Source organism: Anguilla rostrata, chromosome 12 (genome assembly GCF_018555375.3).
Source record: "Anguilla rostrata isolate EN2019 chromosome 12, ASM1855537v3, whole genome shotgun sequence".
NCBI classification, from domain to species: Eukaryota; Metazoa; Chordata; class Actinopteri; order Anguilliformes; family Anguillidae; genus Anguilla; species Anguilla rostrata.
In genome coordinates, this window is record NC_057944.1 from 20,685,546 (window position 1) to 20,704,012 (window position 18,467).

The 18,467-nt window shown below is 46.9% G+C and overlaps 1 protein-coding gene across 1 annotated transcript in view; it reads left to right on the top strand.

Moving 5' to 3' along the window:
• Nucleotides 1-18,467, top strand: part of cwf19l2 (CWF19 like cell cycle control factor 2) — a 47,069-nt gene that overhangs the window by 6,875 nt on the left and 21,727 nt on the right. Inside the window, 6 exon segments of the mRNA XM_064303532.1 lie at nt 3,591-3,704; nt 8,042-8,161; nt 12,636-12,729; nt 16,212-16,327; nt 16,812-17,375; nt 17,378-17,946. Of these exon segments, the coding sequence (XP_064159602.1) occupies nt 3,591-3,704; nt 8,042-8,161; nt 12,636-12,729; nt 16,212-16,327; nt 16,812-17,375; nt 17,378-17,946 (1,577 nt within the window).

Genomic DNA, 18,467 nt, shown 5'->3' on the forward strand with positions numbered 1-18,467 from the left:
CCTTTACATCACACGAGCCGGTGCCCTGACCTACTAATACTGCCCACGTGCACGCAGCAAAGTGTCAAATCGTGTTTGGCCAAAGCTTCGAGTAGCTGAAATGGGAAAAATGGTCCATGTGTTTTAACTTCGTCCCTCACTGAAAGAAATTCTGCTTGTTCAAAAGCTGCTGGGCGAACAGCCTACCCTTAGGTAAAGGTTCATGTTTTTACGAACAAAGACACCACAAAGATCGGGTTCAGAGCTCAAACCGAAGACCATCCGTGAGGTCAGGTTTTAAACGCAGATTAATTGCCTTTTCGCACGTAACAAATGATTTCCTCTTTATCCGAGGTGACATCTGCACAAGGACTGCTTTACTGCATGTGGTGATGAAATCAAGCCTGAAGTCACATCCTGTCCTTGTTCTTTGGCCCAAATGTCTTCTGTCCTGCTTCGGAGGTGAATTTTTGATGTCACCCAAATTTAGCTTTTATGAAGGTTTTATGATGCCAGTTCAGACAGAGGAGGGACCCTTCTGACCGAAATTTAAAAAATGACTATTAACAGAAGACACTGGTGTCAAACTCATTACTTGGAGGGCAGCATGATCGCTGCTTTTAGCTGCAGCCTGTTTTCTTTTAATCACTTAAATAGCCCGGCGTCTTCTCCAGGTTCTTATTTTTAGGCTCATGCAAAGATGAGAAACTGTGCTGAAGGTTGTTTATGAGCCAAGAAATATCTTGCAGCATTGTATTTTGAGACGGTAGTAGTTATAAAAGCATTTGGCTAATTAACAAATTGGACCAATGTAGTGAAGGGATTTTGGGGGGGTTCTGCTCAGAGATGGGAGGTTGTTTAGGTTATTCTCGCCAACAGCAAACTGGAATTTAAACTTCTTAAACTTGGAACGGATCTAGACGAGGATTTCCTTGGTGACTTAAACTTAGTCTAATTAATTTATGCGGGTGGATATTGTACTCTTCAGGCAAATGCAGCTGAGTAAATTGTATACAGCAGTGTACATTTTGCGAGACTGTGCGGATTTTCCATTTCACCGTGGCGCAAAAGGGTGGCGATTCTCAAGAACGGGACAGAACAGAGTCCGACAGGCGTGGGGCTGGACTCGGCCATCAGGGGGCATTCTGAATGCTTTTCGGGTTCTGAGTCTGAGACCGACTCTTCAACGCAAAAAGAGGTGGAAAACTGAGCGGTGGGAAATGAAACGGTGAGATACGCAACTGGAAAATGGCACCGATTGCAGCAGCTTTGTGACAACACTGCAGTTCGGCGTTCAGTCCACTGGTGCTTGCAGGAGTATAACTTAGCCTATTTCATGCTCTCTTGGTGTTTCCATACCTTATGAAATGCAATAATGTGAGTTTCTGTGGCCAACTGACTAAATTGGAAATTGTTAGACTATTAAATGCAACAAGATGCCATTGCAAAATAGTGAGATTTTGTAGAGAGAGATTATTAGACTGTTCTTAGCATGAACACACACACACACACATCAATGACATATTGGCATTTCTTTTAAACATTTTGTCATTTTAAATGCACAGTCTTTGTCTTACAATTTTTATGAAATTCCTAAATACAACAAATGTATTATTTTTGCTATTCTAGGTTCAGTGGAGTAGTAGCACTGTTTAATATGCAAATGACACTAGGCGTCACATGGTCAACATTCAGTGCGAAATTGTGGCCTTTCTGGTACTCTCCAATAATCGACCAGTCTACAGGGCAGATCCCAAAGCTAATGGTGTTTCTCTTTTGACCGGTATGCAAGAGGTGTATAGATTTGACTCTCAATGAACAAGAAGCTCTCTGAAGGGTGATCAATTTGATTTAGTTTGTTGACTGTTCAAGGGGTTCAAGGTCCAGTTACGTGACCCTCAGTCGATCAATCATTTATCCTGCCTAAGGTAAGAAACGCCGTCTTTATGTGCTTTTGTCTGGTGATGCAAAATACTCTCAGCCATGTGACTCAAATACAACTCACTACATGTCCTACTCAGACAGATTTAGTTTATGGTCTGCAGTTGCATTTTTTAAATTTCTTTTTTATGTAACCTTGATTTAACCTGGAAAAACCCCATTGAGATCGAAATCTCTTTTGCAAGGGGGACCTGGGTTCATTTAATCGCAACTAATAAAATTAACATTATATATTTGTATGATGCAATTTTCACCTACCGTAGTCTTTTAGGCATTACCTTTAAAGTCTACGCTAATTTTTGACTGTTTTTGTTGAAGTAAACTGAAAAATGTGAGTGAACTTTAATAATTCATAAAGATGTATTACAAGCAGATCAAGTATTCGGCCAGGTTTCTGTGATGAATGATCCCAAAACCATGCATGCAGAAATGTCAGCTGATCAGGGAGTGAGTTCCTCTGGTGTTTTTCTGGCAGAAAACGCTCTCTGACTAAGAGGGGATTTATGTCCTCCTCCACTGGAGTTGCCATTTGCAGCTCCCTGAGTAGATGCATCTGTAGCACATGTAAATTCACTGAAGCACACACTGTCAGACGTGCAAGTCCACCAAAACTGCACTGCACCTCGGACACGTGCAAAATCGCCAGACCACACCGTGAGTGTGTGTGTGAGTGTGTAGTGCACTTTTGGGGATTTAATGAAGTGAAAAGTTCACACAAGCTTTTTCCACGCAGCATCATAAGCGTTAATTCTTTGACGATAGCATACATCTGTATGTATAACGCAAAGACAAGAGAGAAGCGGTTTATCAGGGTACTGTGTGAAACGCTGCGCACGGTGAGGTTCCTCTGAGATGTGAGTCTCTGCAGCAGGCTTTCAGACCTCTCCCTGCGGCGCGTGCTAGCGCTCCTCTGTGCGTCAGCGACAAGCCCTCTGCAGTCGCATCTTAAGAGACCGCCGTGGAAAAATTCAATTTTCCATTCCCCGTCCCCCGATGGGACGGGAGTGTTGGACCGTTGGTCTCCGGGATGGGAGGATGCGGGACGGCCCCCCCGTGGAGGTGCAGTTGGAGTTGAAATTGCAGGCTGTCGGAACATAGCGGGTCAGCATGAAGTACCCCCCCACCCTCCCCCCCAATGCTGCTGCTGTTGTGTTATTTAGCCTTTATGTTGGCCAGACAGGACACAGCCAGCAGACTCTGCAAAGCCCAAACAGCTGTGTCTGTGACAAGCAGCCGAGGCCAAGTGGAATCACGCCACCCTGATTTTGGAGAAATAAAAGGCACACATTCAGATGTTCTTTCTGGAACTCTGGACTTCTGTTTTGTCTTGGTTTTCCCTGCTGTAGAAATATTCCTAGTAACTACTGTTCCTTGTACAGTCAGCTGCAGAAGATGGATTAAAATTCCTCTTAGTCTCCTTTTTGTCCGTGAAGTGGTAAATGTTTCCCGCTGACTGTTTTCCACCCACACTTGGACTAGGAGGTACTGGAAAAAACAATAATTTCCTTCCTCATACATAATTTTCTTGGAGACCAAAGCAATAATTAAGAAATTACTTAAATGGAAATTTAGCCGTTATGTGACCGGCTGCACCAAGTCAACAGAGACGATATGAGAGGATTTCTGAATTGACACTGATTGACTGTGACCTGGCCTTTGTGCCCTTTCAGGACCTGGAGGGTGAGTGGGTGGAGGCTCCGGCTCACCCGGACGTCTCCCAGAAAGCCTGGAAGATCCAGGACGAGAAGAACCCGTCCACCGCCAGCCCAACGAGCGCCAGCAAGGTGAGACCAGCAGGGGGCAGTAATGGCCTGGGGTGGAGGTGATTAGCTATGGGGAGAGAGTTGATTGTTGGTCCCAATAATGACAGGCTTCCACTATATTCTGTAAGTTGCTCCTTTTTTGGTCCAGCTAAGACTGTGCCCTCACAGCAAAGCGCTGTCATTTTTATGTAGAGCCTGTAGATCACTGACCGCGCACAAGCCTTGTCCACCATGTCTCTCCTGCTCTCTCGCTCTCCATTCTTCCTGTTTCTACGCTTTTCTAAGCAGAAAAAACCCTAACAATTATATGTGTATATAAAAAACACTAATATTTTGAAATCTGTGAGTCACAGATGAAACACAGCTCCACCCATTTCAGGGTTCATGGAGCCTTACACTCCCATCAGCATTTATCATGCTGACCTGACCGTATCTGTGTGGGTGTGTGCCGATCAGCAAAAACCTGGCCATGCAGCCGGGCAATTCATATTATGCAATAAATGTTAAACGTTATCAGTTTTTATTCATAATTATTATTATAAATTGAATATTAATGTCGCACTGATGTACAGAAAAGGTTTCTCTTATTTTTTTCATAAAATGAATATACAAAAAGGTGAAAAATACAGAAAGATTTGATACAGATTTGATCATTTGATACGGCCCTTGTGCCAGGCAGTGTTGTAAAGACTGCGTCACTCTGGGAAATGGTCTTGTGGTAATGTGGTTTGCAGAAGGGGCAGTCCTCTGGGGAGCGCAGTCTTTAAGTAAAGCAGCCTGGCGTCTCCCTCCGCGGAGCCTGTGCGCCGCTCCTCCTCTCTGTAAAAGAGCGCTGTGGGCCCCTCACGGGCCTCTTACCGCGCTCCTAATGGCGGATCGATACCGGGCTGCTCTCCGCGCTTCAGGGCCATCGGCAGCCCGCGCCCCCAATAACCGATGAACGATTGGAGTCGGACTCGGTAATGGCCCTTAATACTGAAGGGCTTGCAGCGGGTCGCTGTGTCTCTGTCACTGGAGATCGGAGGCGTGGTGCATTCTGGGAGCGCGTTCCCACACTGCCGTCGATCTCCAGGGACGGGGGTACGGGGGAGCGGCGCGGTGCGGGCCTGCGTTCCTGAGCGGTCGGCGTGTCTGTCTGTCAGCAGAGATCAGAGGGCGGGGGTGTGTGGGTGTGGGCTCGGGATGGCAGGAGTCACAGGGACAGCCGGAGGGAGGGTCCGTCTGGGGTAACAGAAACACGCTGTTGCTACCCGAGCTCATTTTAAGGCAACCTGCGTTCCATGACCTCCCCTTAACAAAGCCCAATTGAACCGTCCCGCGATTCACCCTGTGCCTGCCACTGTAAAGCCAGCAGCACTTTCATTTCTGCTGAAAAAGAAAATTCACTGCCACTGGTTCACAAGTCAATCCTAAATCAGATGTGTACTTTTTTATTTCCCGTGTTTATTTACTGTTCATCTATCTGTGATGTGGTAAGAGGACCGCAAAATCATAGCAGCTACAACTGGAAGTTAAGGGATTTCTAATTTAATGTTTCCTTTTTTTTCTTAGTGAAATTCTTAATTTTTCTTAATTAGTGAATTAATGAAATTTTTAAAAATGAGTTTTTATTATTTGCTAAATTTATTTACATCTAGCATGGCTATTTACTTACCAGGATGTTTCTTAATCCAGGCCTTAATTCTGTGTGTAGTCTTAGTGTTGGCAGGTCTGGTGGTGTTTGTGAACAGATTAAATGAACTCGTGGATTCTCTACAGCTCGATAAATTCCTCATGTTCCACTTCTGCGTGGCACATTTGCAGCCTGGCGCTGTTATCTTTCTTATTTTGTTTTTGTGCAGTTCTTCGGTGAATGCTGACAGAGTTTGCTTGGTGAGTTGTGAGCAGTGGACAGTAATACTTCATTGCCCGATGGCAGTCCCTCGTTCTCGATGCTTCTCAGGAATCGCTTCATATCCACTCTCAGCTCGTTCCTTGCCTGCAGAAGCGATTCCCATCAGTCACAGGATGTGACACATGGCGTGATCTGTAGTGTTTTGCCAGTGTTTGTTCTCCCAAATTCCTGAAGAATCATGGCACCTAATCACCTGAACGCCTAATCAGCTGACAAGGGCAGTTAAAAGAGCTGAATCTGGGGTACTGTAAAGCCGCAGCTTGGGTATGTGGCACAGAGAGGAATATTGTTTCCCCTTCACTCATATATGAAGGTTACAGGCTTATTTTTTGCCGACCGTATCAAACAGCAGTGCTACATTAAGATATATCTCTGTCCGGAACAACATGGTTTGAACATGCCATGAGTCACAATTAAGAAAATACATTGGAATCCCATTCTCTTCAAATGACACCAAAGACATCAGCAATTCACTGCCTCCAGAAACTGTTTATTTATTCAGCACTTTTTGGGGAGCGTGTTCCTTTGCAGATATTAAAAACAAAGTGAAAGAGTAAGTGAGATAAATTTGTAGTAAACACTGTTTGGAGGTGTGACAGAAATGGTGGCAGTAACCCAGATCATCTCACACCATGATATTCACCTGGGAAATTCCCCTCCTTTCACCAAGTGATGTAAACGAGCTTTCTGTCGCTAACTGCTTTTCAGTTGGCTTTCATGGGTACTGCTGCTGTGCACTGCACCCTGTGCTGTGCTGTGTGTCTGTGCAGTGCTGTGTGACTGTGCGGTGCTGTGTGACTGTGCGGTGCTGTGTGACTGTGTGACTGTGCGGTGCTGTGTGACTGTGCAGTGCTGTGCTGTGTGACTGTGTGGTCTGTGTGACTGTGCAGTGCTGTGCTGTGTGTCTGTGCAGTGGTGTGACTGTGTGACTGTGCAGTGCTGTGCTGTGTGACTGTGTGGTCTGTGTGACTGTGCAGTGCTGTGCTGTGTGTCTGTGCAGTGCTGTGTGACTGTGTGACTGTGCAGTGCTGTGCTGTGTGTCTGTGCAGTGCTGTGCTGTGTGTCTGTGCAGTGCTGTGTGACTGCTGTGCTGTGTGTCTGTGCTGTGCTGTGTGTCTGTGCAGTGCTGTGTGACTGTGCGGTGCTGTGTGACTGTGTGACTGCGGTGCTGTGTGACTGTGTGACTGTGCGGTGCTGTGTGACTGTGTGACTGTGCGGTGCTGTGTGACTGTGCAGTGTTATGGGGCAGGGATTGACTGAGAGACCGCTCCGGGTGGGTGGGAGAGCAGTGGAAGAGCAGAGCTCATTTGGAGATGGGAGGGGCGAATGACAGGAAGTGGGGACCCTAAGGAAGGAAGGGGGAAAGATTATGAGGTCACAGGACGGGACAGTGGTTGGGTTAGTGCAACTTTCATGTTGTGGGATTATTGTATTTTTAAACAAATCCTCAATGTAATTTGGTTGTATATTTTAATGACCATTCCATTCTTTTAGATGTACCTATGCAGAAGATAAGTGTATTCAATGCCCAGCCACACATTTAGGATAAGATCACCCATTTAAATGGAAATTATTGTGTGATCAACACAACTGCACTTCAATAGCAGGCCTGTATTTTATGAGACTTATAAGAGAAGCTTTATCGCCATAAACGCCAGGTTTGGTTATCGTAATTTTCATTCATTCATTCATGCATGTTCACATGCATGCACACGCCGGAGCGCAAGCTCACGGTACACACATTCATCTTCCGTGTCAAATATGGAGCGTGTGCATAAAATAAGTCACATAGGTCACTTTGCAGCAAGCCAGTGCCTCCCACTCTGAGTGATACTCGTTTTTCACGTGAGCGCAGTTTTTGAATATTATTTGTGTCCGACGGGGGGGAAAAAAATCTTATCGTTTTATACAGGCCTAGTGACTTTCCCACGATACGGACAGCAGTATTAAAGACACGGCCATCGCCGGGTTTTTGTAGCTAGAAGTGTAAAACTGCTGAACGGGTAATGAAATGGATACTTTATTATTGTTTTCTTCTGTGCGAGGCGCCCATCTGCCGAAGCCGTATATTTTGAGGATGGCAGCGTTTTTATTGGCGGAATGCTGAAAAATGCCACGGTCCAGGTGATTTGCTGCCAGGAAGGAAATATTTATTTCTTCCTTTCAGCAGTGATTTATAGGGTGGATACAAAGAGGCCATCTTGCCTATTAAATCCCAAAAACCAAAAAGAACGGCTCAAGTTTTGTTTGCCTTTCTTTTTAGAATTTTCCCCGCATTTCTTTCAAGTATGGTCAACACTGAAGTGGGTTGCCGTTGTGTTTGTGATTTCTAAAACTTTTTAAAATGGTATTTAGAATGGCAATTTTTTTTCTAGTGTTGTTTACATCCTGTTTTCACAGTAAAGTGAGCGTAAACATGTGCGAGGTCGTGCCCTGACTGTGTCTGTCTCTCTGCCCTCTCTAGCGAGATGAATGGATGACCTTTGACTTCCTGGCCATGAAAACCACTTCTACGGAAGAGCGGAGGGCCGAGAAGGAGAAGCAGAAGGAGGCGGAGCGGGAGAAGGCCCGGTGCATCGAGGAGGTGCGAGCGCCGCTTACATCACCACTACCCCGCCATCTTATGCGACTTCATAGAGGAGGCCTCCTTCCCCACGCTGTGTTTTCACTCCCAACCATAATTACACAGTCAGTAATGGCCATTTTGTGTCTGGTCATGACCATGATCACTGAATCATTGACGTAGTCCCGTATTTATGGGAAAATGGCAGTATAGTGTGTACACAAAGTGGGTGCGAAAAGCCTTTAAGACAGAGGTTCCAATAATTTTGACACCAGTCTTCCTGGAGAATGATGTTTTTACTTGTTATAAATACTTTTTCTCATAGTAGCAGCTGTACTAGCATTAGCATAATTTCCCTTTTTATCATATAGTATAACTCATTACCCACTTTTATTTTATTTGGCCTTTTTTGTTTTTGGTTATCAAGGATGCCAATAGGTTTTCAGTCTGCTGCCGTTCATATTTTTTTTTAAATCATATTTTTCTATGTGGGCTCCATTTTCACTGGACATTTACAACAATGTGAAACTCCAAAGTGGGGCAAGGGCACATTAAACAAGGACAGAGGGGAAATCTAAAATAACTAAATAGCCTAAGAAGACTTGGATAACCTAAATAAAAAGAGTGCCCAAGCTACTGATCAGAAATGGAATAATTTAACATTACTGCAGAGGGGTGGGTAATTTGGTGGACGTTGCCATGGCCATGTAATAGGTAATTGTTTTATAACATCCCCTTGTTTTGTCTGAGAAGGTTAGACTTTTAGGTTATTCATCATTGCCGTTTCTCCAGAGTCACTCTTGATTGCCTTCGTCTTTGGTCTGTGGGAAAGATTGTCCAGTATTGGACCCAACTACAGTTAATCTTAATAGGTATAATGTTATGTGTATAGCTGTGTAAAGATAGGTAGCCGTGTAGCTTTTGTTTACAATAATAATTATTGCTTGTTTGGCTAACTTTATATTTAATGGGCCTTCTGTCCCTTCTTGGCGATATCTCACTTCTATATTCCTCAGAGTTTCACGGTTTTCCATTTTCCTAAGTCAATCTTGATAATTGAATTTTCAAATTGAATGTAATGTATTATCAGGGATTTTTAAGTCGTGAGTGTGATTTATTCCCAAATGATATTGCGTGAGCATAAATTACTCTAATGTAGGCGTAATAATCTGTTATAGTTTGGAAATCTGTGGGCTACAAATGATTTCATTTTTGTTTTGACACTACAAGAATATAATAGGCTCCATTACTGGGAGTTTCATTTTATCAAAAGAAGCATCTTGTACAAAAGTCCTAGTGTGCCATTTGCACTGGTAAGGTCAGAGGTCGGCTCGGATACAGTGTGAAGTTAAGAAGTACTGCTTTAATATTCTGTTCTATATCTAATATGACTGCAACCCTTGGCATGAGAGGAGGCAGGCATATCAATATACATTCATTATTAATAAAGTAATTCATCAGTGTAATTATTAATGCTCCTTGGGGTTACTAATGTTTGGGTGTTTATGCGAGTAATGGAATATGGAATAAGATTATGGTTCCAAATCACGGCATATTTCACAGTTGAACAAGGAGCTGTCTTTTCTATTTATACTCTAATCAATGTAACAAATAGCACATCGAGCCGCCAAAAATTTAGTCACAGCAGTTATCGCTGAAAATCGATTAGCAATAGTAAGATGGTCACTATAGGAAAATGTGCCTCATATGTTGATCTTTTTTTAAATAAATTGTGCTTGTCATACCCAGCTTAATTAATTTGTTCCTTCTGAATTGCCCGTTTTTAGGCTGTGTACAGAAACTGTATGTTCTAGCCTAAATGTTGAAAACATTTACTGAGAGCACAGAAGCTTGCCATTTATGTAAATGTTGACTTTCCAGGTATTTGTAATTAGAGTAAAAATTAATTCAGTGATTTTTGTTCATTGTTCTGTTTAGTTCATGGAGGCTGTGTGTAGCTGGTTCATGCTTAACGTTTTATTATGTTTTTTAAGCAAATGATTCTGGGTTCGTTTTGAGTTCAGGTTTGCATTAAGACTACTCTTATTGGGCCTTCTGTCCCTTTGTGGCGATGTTGCACTTTTTAAAATGATGCATTCCAGTTTCATGCAGTGTGTAGGTTATTCTTGCAGTCATGTGAGTGTTGACGTGTCTGTTGGAGATGTTCTTGCTCTGTCTGATTGTCCTGGGCCCCTCAGTTCTTCCCCTTATTCGGGACAGGATACAAAGTCTGCTCTCGCCCTGGCTGCTGTCAAACCCTTTATAGGCCACTAATGAAATGGAGGAAAATAACATGCAATGAAGGATGATTAGATGATTTGTAAAAGCACGTTTTCAGATTGAAGCTCAAAGGAATTTTATGTTTGCAGATTTCCCCCCCTGCTGTTCTGTTGTGTCGGACTCACAGAATATAATTTCTCTATTTCTACCAATTGAGCAGGAATTCTGATGAAAATAATGGCATAAGTATTCCTGTATTGATTATTGGTCACACTGTCAAAAATCACAGTGGCTCTTTTCCACGAATCATTAATTTTATTTATGTAGTCTAGTGCATTTTCAAAATCAAGCTTGTCACAACACACAAATTGAGGTCAAACCGCATGTTCTATTCTTTTTTAGGGCCAGTGCAATTTAGAGATCGTTGACAGTTAGATGGGCCAATATTGTGCTCTTACAAAACACTGCCATGTCATGTAAGAACGGTTAATGGTCAATAAAACCCACAACGATGTCTATAGAACACGTTTATTGCATTGTGTGTACGTGAGTGCAGGTTTAAGCTGTTTTGTTTGCTTGCGTTTTGGAGCACTGTATATGCAACTGTAGCTTTAGCGCCTTTGCATTGCAAAGGCTGCTCCCGTTTTCAGTTTGTTACTTTGGCTTTGAGCACGTTTCATTGGTCCTATTTTGTAGTACACAGTTAAGAAGAGAGAACCTGCCATTGTATTTATTGTGTTGTGCAGCCTTCCTCACCTAAAATGTTGTTGTATACAGCTTGCGGTAAAACGTTCTGGTTGCTCTCAGGTCATAAAAGTACTTGCATTGTTAGCCTAATTAATGTTTAATGCTAAGTGTGTAACAAGTTGCTTGTTAGAGCTCATGAACATCTTGTCAGCTCACCACAACATAAAAGATGCTGTTTGGTTGTATTGTTTGCAGACGTGGCTACATTCAGGACAAGTAAAGTGCTGCAATAAAAAACACACTCCATTGATTACAGGCCGAAACTGATAACATGCCTTTTGTTGGAAGTTGATATATCAGCTGACACCCTCCCCCACCTCACAAATGAAGTTAAATACAGAGTGAATTGAGTTGAGTGAAATTACCCACAATTGTAATAATGGTAAAACACTGGTGAAGGCAAAATATTTATATATGAAAGGACATTTCATATATTTTTTTTCTATATAGGTAACTATTAACTGTGAAAGTTTGAAACCACAGAAAAATAAATAGGTAAATTGAAGGAGGAAGACTTAATAGATTTGGAAAAGCAGGCACGTGGTGAAAGTAGTCAGAGTGGAGTGTATGGGTGCGTGTCAGCAGTAGGGCCTTTAAGAAGTAGGATCCTGATACATTTAAATCAGAATTTAAGCTCAATGGATTATGGAAAGTAGAATAAAATTATCCTTTTTTTTGGACCCTAACAGCATTTGGAACATGGTGACTTTCACTAACGGTTTCTTCTTGTTACTTGTATGTTTACATTTCTCTTTTTGCGAATATCAATTGTGCATGGTCACAACTGCTTCACAACATGGGTACCCACGTGGTCTGTCCTCCATCTTGGTTTTAATAGGCACCAGTGCCCTGCTTTCAACTGCTGTTTGTTGGTTACATTAAGTGGATATTTATTGTTCTAAATTTGCCAGTCCTATCTCCTATTCTGTGTTTAATACAGATAAATGTCCACTTAGCCACCAAGGGCTGCCAAGTATTCAATTATATCTGATTGGTGGGGAACTGTGATTGGTGCTGCATCTTGTAGACGTTTTTTTATTAATTTGTTCTTTTGAGAAATGTTATTTTTTGAGAGACAATTGCCAATATATGCTCAATGTCTCTGTTCTATGAATCTGCCAACTCGTTTTCCTGATGTTACCTCATCGCTGTTACCTGGAAACCCAAAACATGCCCACTGAGAAAGAAGACGAGCACAGCGTTCAGTCTGATTGCCTCATTTGTAATTAATTTGACGAGCGCTCGGTTCATTCCTCTGAAATGGACCGCAAAGCCGCGGCAAAACTTGTTTCTGGATAAAATTAGGAAATGTCAGGAGCGATGGAACATTTAGGCAATTATTTAAAAAGCCAGTGGCAATTAGTGAAGTGTGGTGGTATGAATGATCTTACAGGGGCGCCTGATCCTGCTCCCAGTGCCAGTGTGGCTCGCTGGCTGGTGGAATAAATGAGGAGCCGGTCTGCTGAGTGAGCGCGAGCTAAAGCAGTGACGTGGGCGTCCCGTCCCGTTCTCTCCCTTTCCCCCGCAGGCCGGCCTGCACAAGCTGGAGCTCAACCCCTTCTGGAAGGACGGAGGGACGGGCCTGCCCCCACAGGAGAGCGCCGTGGCCCCCATTAAAAAAGGTAACGGCCGCTAACTGCTGCGTCCTCCAGCAGTTCCCTTTGTTTACAGGGCGCCTGGGGGGGTTTCTGACGTCGGGCCCGTTGCTCTGTTTGCACAGCTGGGCCGGCCCGTTGTGGTCCGGTCAGTCCAGGCCGGCCCATTGCGGTTCGGTCAGTCCAGGCCGGGCCTTGCTCGAGGCCCGGGCGCTGAGCGGTCGTCCCCCTGCCGTCTAAACCCCGCGACCCTCCGACTGCGAGCGCAGCGCTCCGACCGCTTCTCAGAGCCGGCCTTCCCGCTCCTGCGCGTCGGCGGAGATTTACGCACTGATAACAGCCCCTCTAATCTCGCGCCCCGATTTGGGAACCTGACAGGGCGCAGATTTACTCCCCCGCTTTACACGCTCAGCAGAGCTCACTGTGTGCAAAGGGCAAACGCAGTTATCCCACAGGCGCGGTAAATCTGGGGAGCCCCAGAGAGGGAGGGGAGCCGCCACAGTGAAAAAGAGAGCAGGAACAAGCGATAGACCGCGAGCCAAGGAGAGTGGGACACAGTGAAGGATGAGCAGAAGAGCCTCGTCTTTAGAAGCCTTCCCTGTCCCAGAGCGCTGTAATAAGACGTGCCTGTGTTCCTTATTGAGAGGACGGGACAGTGAGGCTCTAGCGCTGATGCATGGCGGCCGTTCTCTGGCTCCGCAGCGGCGCGTGAGAGTACAGGGGGCCGGCGTCTCTGAGCGCTGAGCCCGTGTGAGGCGCGGCCGCTGCGGCTCCTCCTCCCGGTGATGAATAGGTTTGTCTGGAGTCGTCCCGCCCGCCCGCCCGCTCTGGGGGAAAATTTGGGAGATTTAAGTCATCTCCTCTTCCGTGCTTTGCTGCCCCCCCCCCATTGCAACACAGTCATGGGTGCTGATGCTGTACCTCCATCCATGACAAGCTCACAGCAAGGAGATTAATCTGCTGCTGCCACAAAGTTTGGAGTAGTGAGTGGTTTAAAGACGCACACTCACGCACGCGTACACACACACACGTACACACACACACCCTGCTGTCTGTTCTCTCTCTCCGTGTTGTTTCCCACCTCCTTAGCGCTCCTTCGCTCAGGCGGCTTTAATGATTTGTTTGTCCTCGCTGCGTTTGGAGTGCGTCATTCAGAAAGTCGCGGCTTTCTGCAAGCATGCGGATGTGGAGCGGATGTGGAGCGGATGTGGAGCGGATGTGGAGCGTTCGCCGGGCGGTTGGCGCCCTGCGTTGGTTTCTCTTCCACACGCCGTCGTCGGGCTTCTCGTACGGGGCGCGGCGCTGCGGGGGCTTGGGGGCCTGGAGAGGGCTGATGGTGGATGGAAGCTCACAGACGCTCTCTGTAGGCCGCGTGCGACGGTGAAGATAAGTGGTCACTGAACCGGACCCGAAGGCTGCAGGTTCAGTGTGGGAGGATCTCCTGCTTTACTGATGTGCCATGGTGTGCCCACTGTGCTGTTTGCTGCTTTTTGTACCCTTGTACATTTATTTTATTTCAGGTCGTGCCCAGTATCCGTGTGTACAGGCTTATATTATCTGACACACCGCGCTGGATTAGTTCTTCACTGTGTGCATGTGGGCTCCAGCTCAGGATATGGACAGCGCTGAAATGGCATCGTTCTCAGGGTCAGGGACGGGGGGCGGGGCCTGCAGCTCCAGCTGCGCCTGTCTCCCGTGGAAAGGGCCCGGCGTAAGAGGGGCATGAGCCCACACCTGCTGTTCCAGGTGCTCTCCGCGGCGCAGTCACGACTGGCCCTCACCCGTCCCTGTAGAACATCGAGTCCTTTCACACGCCAGGACATTCTGAGTGTCTGGAGTGAGATTTCGGAAGAAGGCCCTGTGATTTACAGCAGTGCCATTTAAAGAGTATTGCAGAGAGAGCTGTCCTGCTGCCTGTTGACCATGACAATGTGTGTGTGTGTGTGAGACTGTGCTTGTTTGTTTGTGTGTGTGCGTGCGTGTGTGTGTGTATGTATGACTGTGTTTGTGTTTGTGTGTGTGTGTGCATGCCGTGCGTGTGTATGAGTGTGTCTGTGCTTGTTTGTGTGTCTGTGTGTGTGTGTATGAGTGTGTTATGACTGTGCTTGTTTGTGTGTTTGTGTGTCTGTGTGCGTGGGTGTGTGTGTGTATGAGTGTGTTTGTGCTTGTGTGTGTGTGTGTGGGGGGGGGGGGGGATTCTTTTTCATTTTAAATAGATGAAATGAAATGTTTGTTTTTTGAACAGTGACTCTGGGGAGCAGCGTGTGGTGTTGATCTCTGGCAGGGTTTTGAGGGAGGTGCTGTTGTCATTGTAATTCATTTCATTTTGCTGATGCTTTCATGCAGAGCAATTTCACACATTGAGAAGCCCCTGGCATCAATGCTCACTGGTGCACTCTGGGTAAATTACCAAGCTTCAAGGGTACACTTTCCCACAGGGCAGGCAAAATCAAGCCCATGACCCCTCCCCTCCCCCCAGCCCAGCTCCCCCAGGAAATATTCCTCTCCCTGATCTCCATAGAACTGAATCCATTGCACCTTGAAACTGTCTGGCTGCCGGGTTTGTTCTGCCAAAAGCCGTGTGTGTGTGCGTCTGTGTGTGTGTGTGAGAGTGAGTGCATGTGTGTGTATTTGTGTCTGTGTTTGTCTGCCTGTGTGAATGCATGTGTGTATGTTATTTTCATTGTGTGTGTGTGTGTGTCTGCCTATGTGCATGCATGTGCGTTTGTGACTATTTTATTTTCATTGTGTCTGTGTTGTCTGCTGGTGTTTATGCATGTGTGTATGCATGTGCTTCCGTGTCTATGCTATTTTCATTCTGTGTGTGTGTGTGCGTATGTGTCTCTGGGTGAAATAAGCCACACACTGCAGCAGATTGGTCTCTGTGCAGTCTCCCAGATCTGCGTGTTCACTCATTACAGCTTCATTAAGTCATTACAGTGCATTAGATTGTGAGAGGCCAGGGCTCACATGGTCCTGGCGCTCTGCTGCCTCTTAAAACAGCTTGGGCTGAGTGTGAGAGGTCATAGTATCTTCTGCCTTTCCCTGTCACTGTAAACTGTGATGTCACATCAGCAGATGGGCTGGACATCACATAACTACTCATGTTCCCAATAAGTTTGTCCATACAGAAGGTTTTTGAGTATCTGTGTATGTTTGTGTGTGTGTGTGTGTGTGTGTGTGTGTTTGTTTGTGTAGGCAATCATCGGATGTGTCCCCAAACCAGTCTGCTTAGAGTCCACACCTTGGACCATAGCTTGGAGGTTGCTGGTTTGAATCCCAACACGGGCCTGGAACCTTGGGAAAGGCACTTAATAAGCAATAAGAGCCTGGGTTGATATTCAGCTGCACAAGCCAATGATAACCGGTGGGGAAATTGTAGGCTCTGTACATTGAGCCTGATAAGGGTGCCTGCTGAGCAAGGGAACGACTGAGGCGAGCGTATGCTTGTGTTGAGTATTCGCAACCACAGAGCTTAATATGCTTCCATTCTGCACGTGTTGGGGCAGCGGCGGTGGTGGACGACGGGGGTCTAAGCTGGCTCAGGAAGTCTTATCAGCGCATGAGGGAGCAGGCCGAGAGAGAACAGCGCAGTCTGGAGGCTGTGGTAGCAGAGAGATATGGGGTGAGTCAGCCACAATACCGCACGCGCACGCACACGCACACACACACACACACACACACACACACAGAGACATAAACATGCAAATTTGCAGTGCACAAACCAATTCTATTAATTCCCTATCTAGATTTCTGTCCTGCTGCCTTCGCACTTTCTTTAAGTACATTCACAGGGCTGTCAGAACTCCAGAGCTCTGTTAGCTTTGCTGCTAGCTAACTTCACTTCCTGCTGAAAGCACAACAGTCTCACTTCCACTAACATTTTACCTTGCATGAAATTAGGTTAGAAATATCATTTTTGTGTATATTTAAAACTCCTTAAGAGAACTAATGCAGAAAAATGGGGCTCCAGGAAAAACAGAAGCAGGGCTGTTTCTTATTCAGTTTGCATCTTTCAGCCACATTCAGGTAAATGAAGCTGCGACCTTCACCTCCGCATGGAGATTATTTCTCTTCAGCTGATTGGTCGCCCTGTCTTTTCCCTGCAGTCCATGGAGCAGTTCCAGAAGAGGCTGCAGGAGGCAGAAAATGCGGCGTTCGGGCGGAGGAACGCGCAGAGGGAGTTTGGTGGAGACAGGTGGAGGCGAGGGGGCCCCCAGGGACCCCAGAGGAGTTTCGGCGGGGACGCGGAGGCCTCCCCTCCCGGCGGCGAACACGCGGAGCGGGAGCGGGGACGGGCCGACGGGCGGGGAGCGCGCAGAGACGGGCACGTGGACAGGGGGCGGGACTCCCGTTACCACAGAGGGGGCGACAGGTTCAGGGACGGCCGGCCAGAGGACTCTGAGAGGGGACGCAGGGAGGATCGTGGGCGGAGTCACGAGGATCCCCCACGCAGAGAGAGCCCTCACAGGGGGCGGAGTCACGATGATCCCCCACGCAGAGAGAGCCCTCACAGGGGGCGGAGTCACGATGATCCCCCACGCAGAGAGAGCCCTCACAGGGCGGAGTCACGAGGATCCCACGCAGAGAGCCCTTACAGGGGCGGAGTCAAGATGATCCCCCATTCAGAGAGAGCCCTCACAGGGGGCGGAGTCACGATGATCCCCCACGCAGAGAGAGCCCTCACAGGGGGCGGAGTCACGATGATCCCCCACGCAGAGAGAGCCCTCACAGGGGGCGGAGTCACGATGATCCCCCACGCAGAGAGAGCCCTCACAGGGGGCGGAGTCACGATGATCCCCCACGCAGAGAGAGCCCTCACAGGGGGCGGAGTCGTGAGGATGCCCCACGCAGAGAGAGTCCACAAGGGGTCCAGAGACGCGACAGATCTCCCCCGGCCCTCGGGTCCCTGAGGGCCAAGTTCCTGAAGCCCACCGCGATCGAGGAGGACACGTGGACCGGTTGGGCCCGGAAAAGCGAAGCCGCCCCCACGTCGGCCTCCTCGGGGTTCCTCCGACCCAGCGACGACGACGGGGAGGCGAAGCTGAGTGGAGCTCCGGCCTGGAAGAAGCCCAGCTTCAGAGAGCCAGATCCAGAGGGGGCCCCGGAGCGAGCTCCCCAACCTGAGCTCAAACACTGCAGAGGGGGGCACACCTCGCCCCAGCAGCAGCCAGACAGGGAGGCTAACACTGCCCTGCAGGAGAGGCACAGCCACAGCCACAGGTCCACAGCCACGCCTCCCAGGTCAGCAATCAGCAGCTCTTTCCCCCTTATGGCTGATTGGTCGAGACATCACATGACACCTCAGTGCCAATCAGACTCCTCTGCTGGGCTGCCCAACCCTGTTCCGGGAGATCTGCCATCCTGTAGAGTTTCACTCCAACCCTGACAAAGCACAGCTCATTCAGCAGCTAGAGGTCTTGTTGAGCTGCTAATTAGTAGAATCAGGTATGCCAAATTAGGGTTGAAATGAAAACTTACAGGAGATCTCCAGGAACAGGGTTGGGCAGCCCTGCTCTTCTGCATGGAGTGTTCCCAATCTTTTTGTTGTACTTGTACTACCAATACTGTGATATAATTTGATCACACGTAGTACATGATGACCTTGAAATGCGGAAGAAGTGATGTTCAAATCCAACCTCTGGAGTTCAAGTCAAATATTACAATTTAACTAAAATGGTTAACAGCTGCCTAGACATCAAAATACGAAACTATTCATTGAGAGGTCTTTTTATCATTTCAGCTAAAGTAAGAATTCCTCCTGT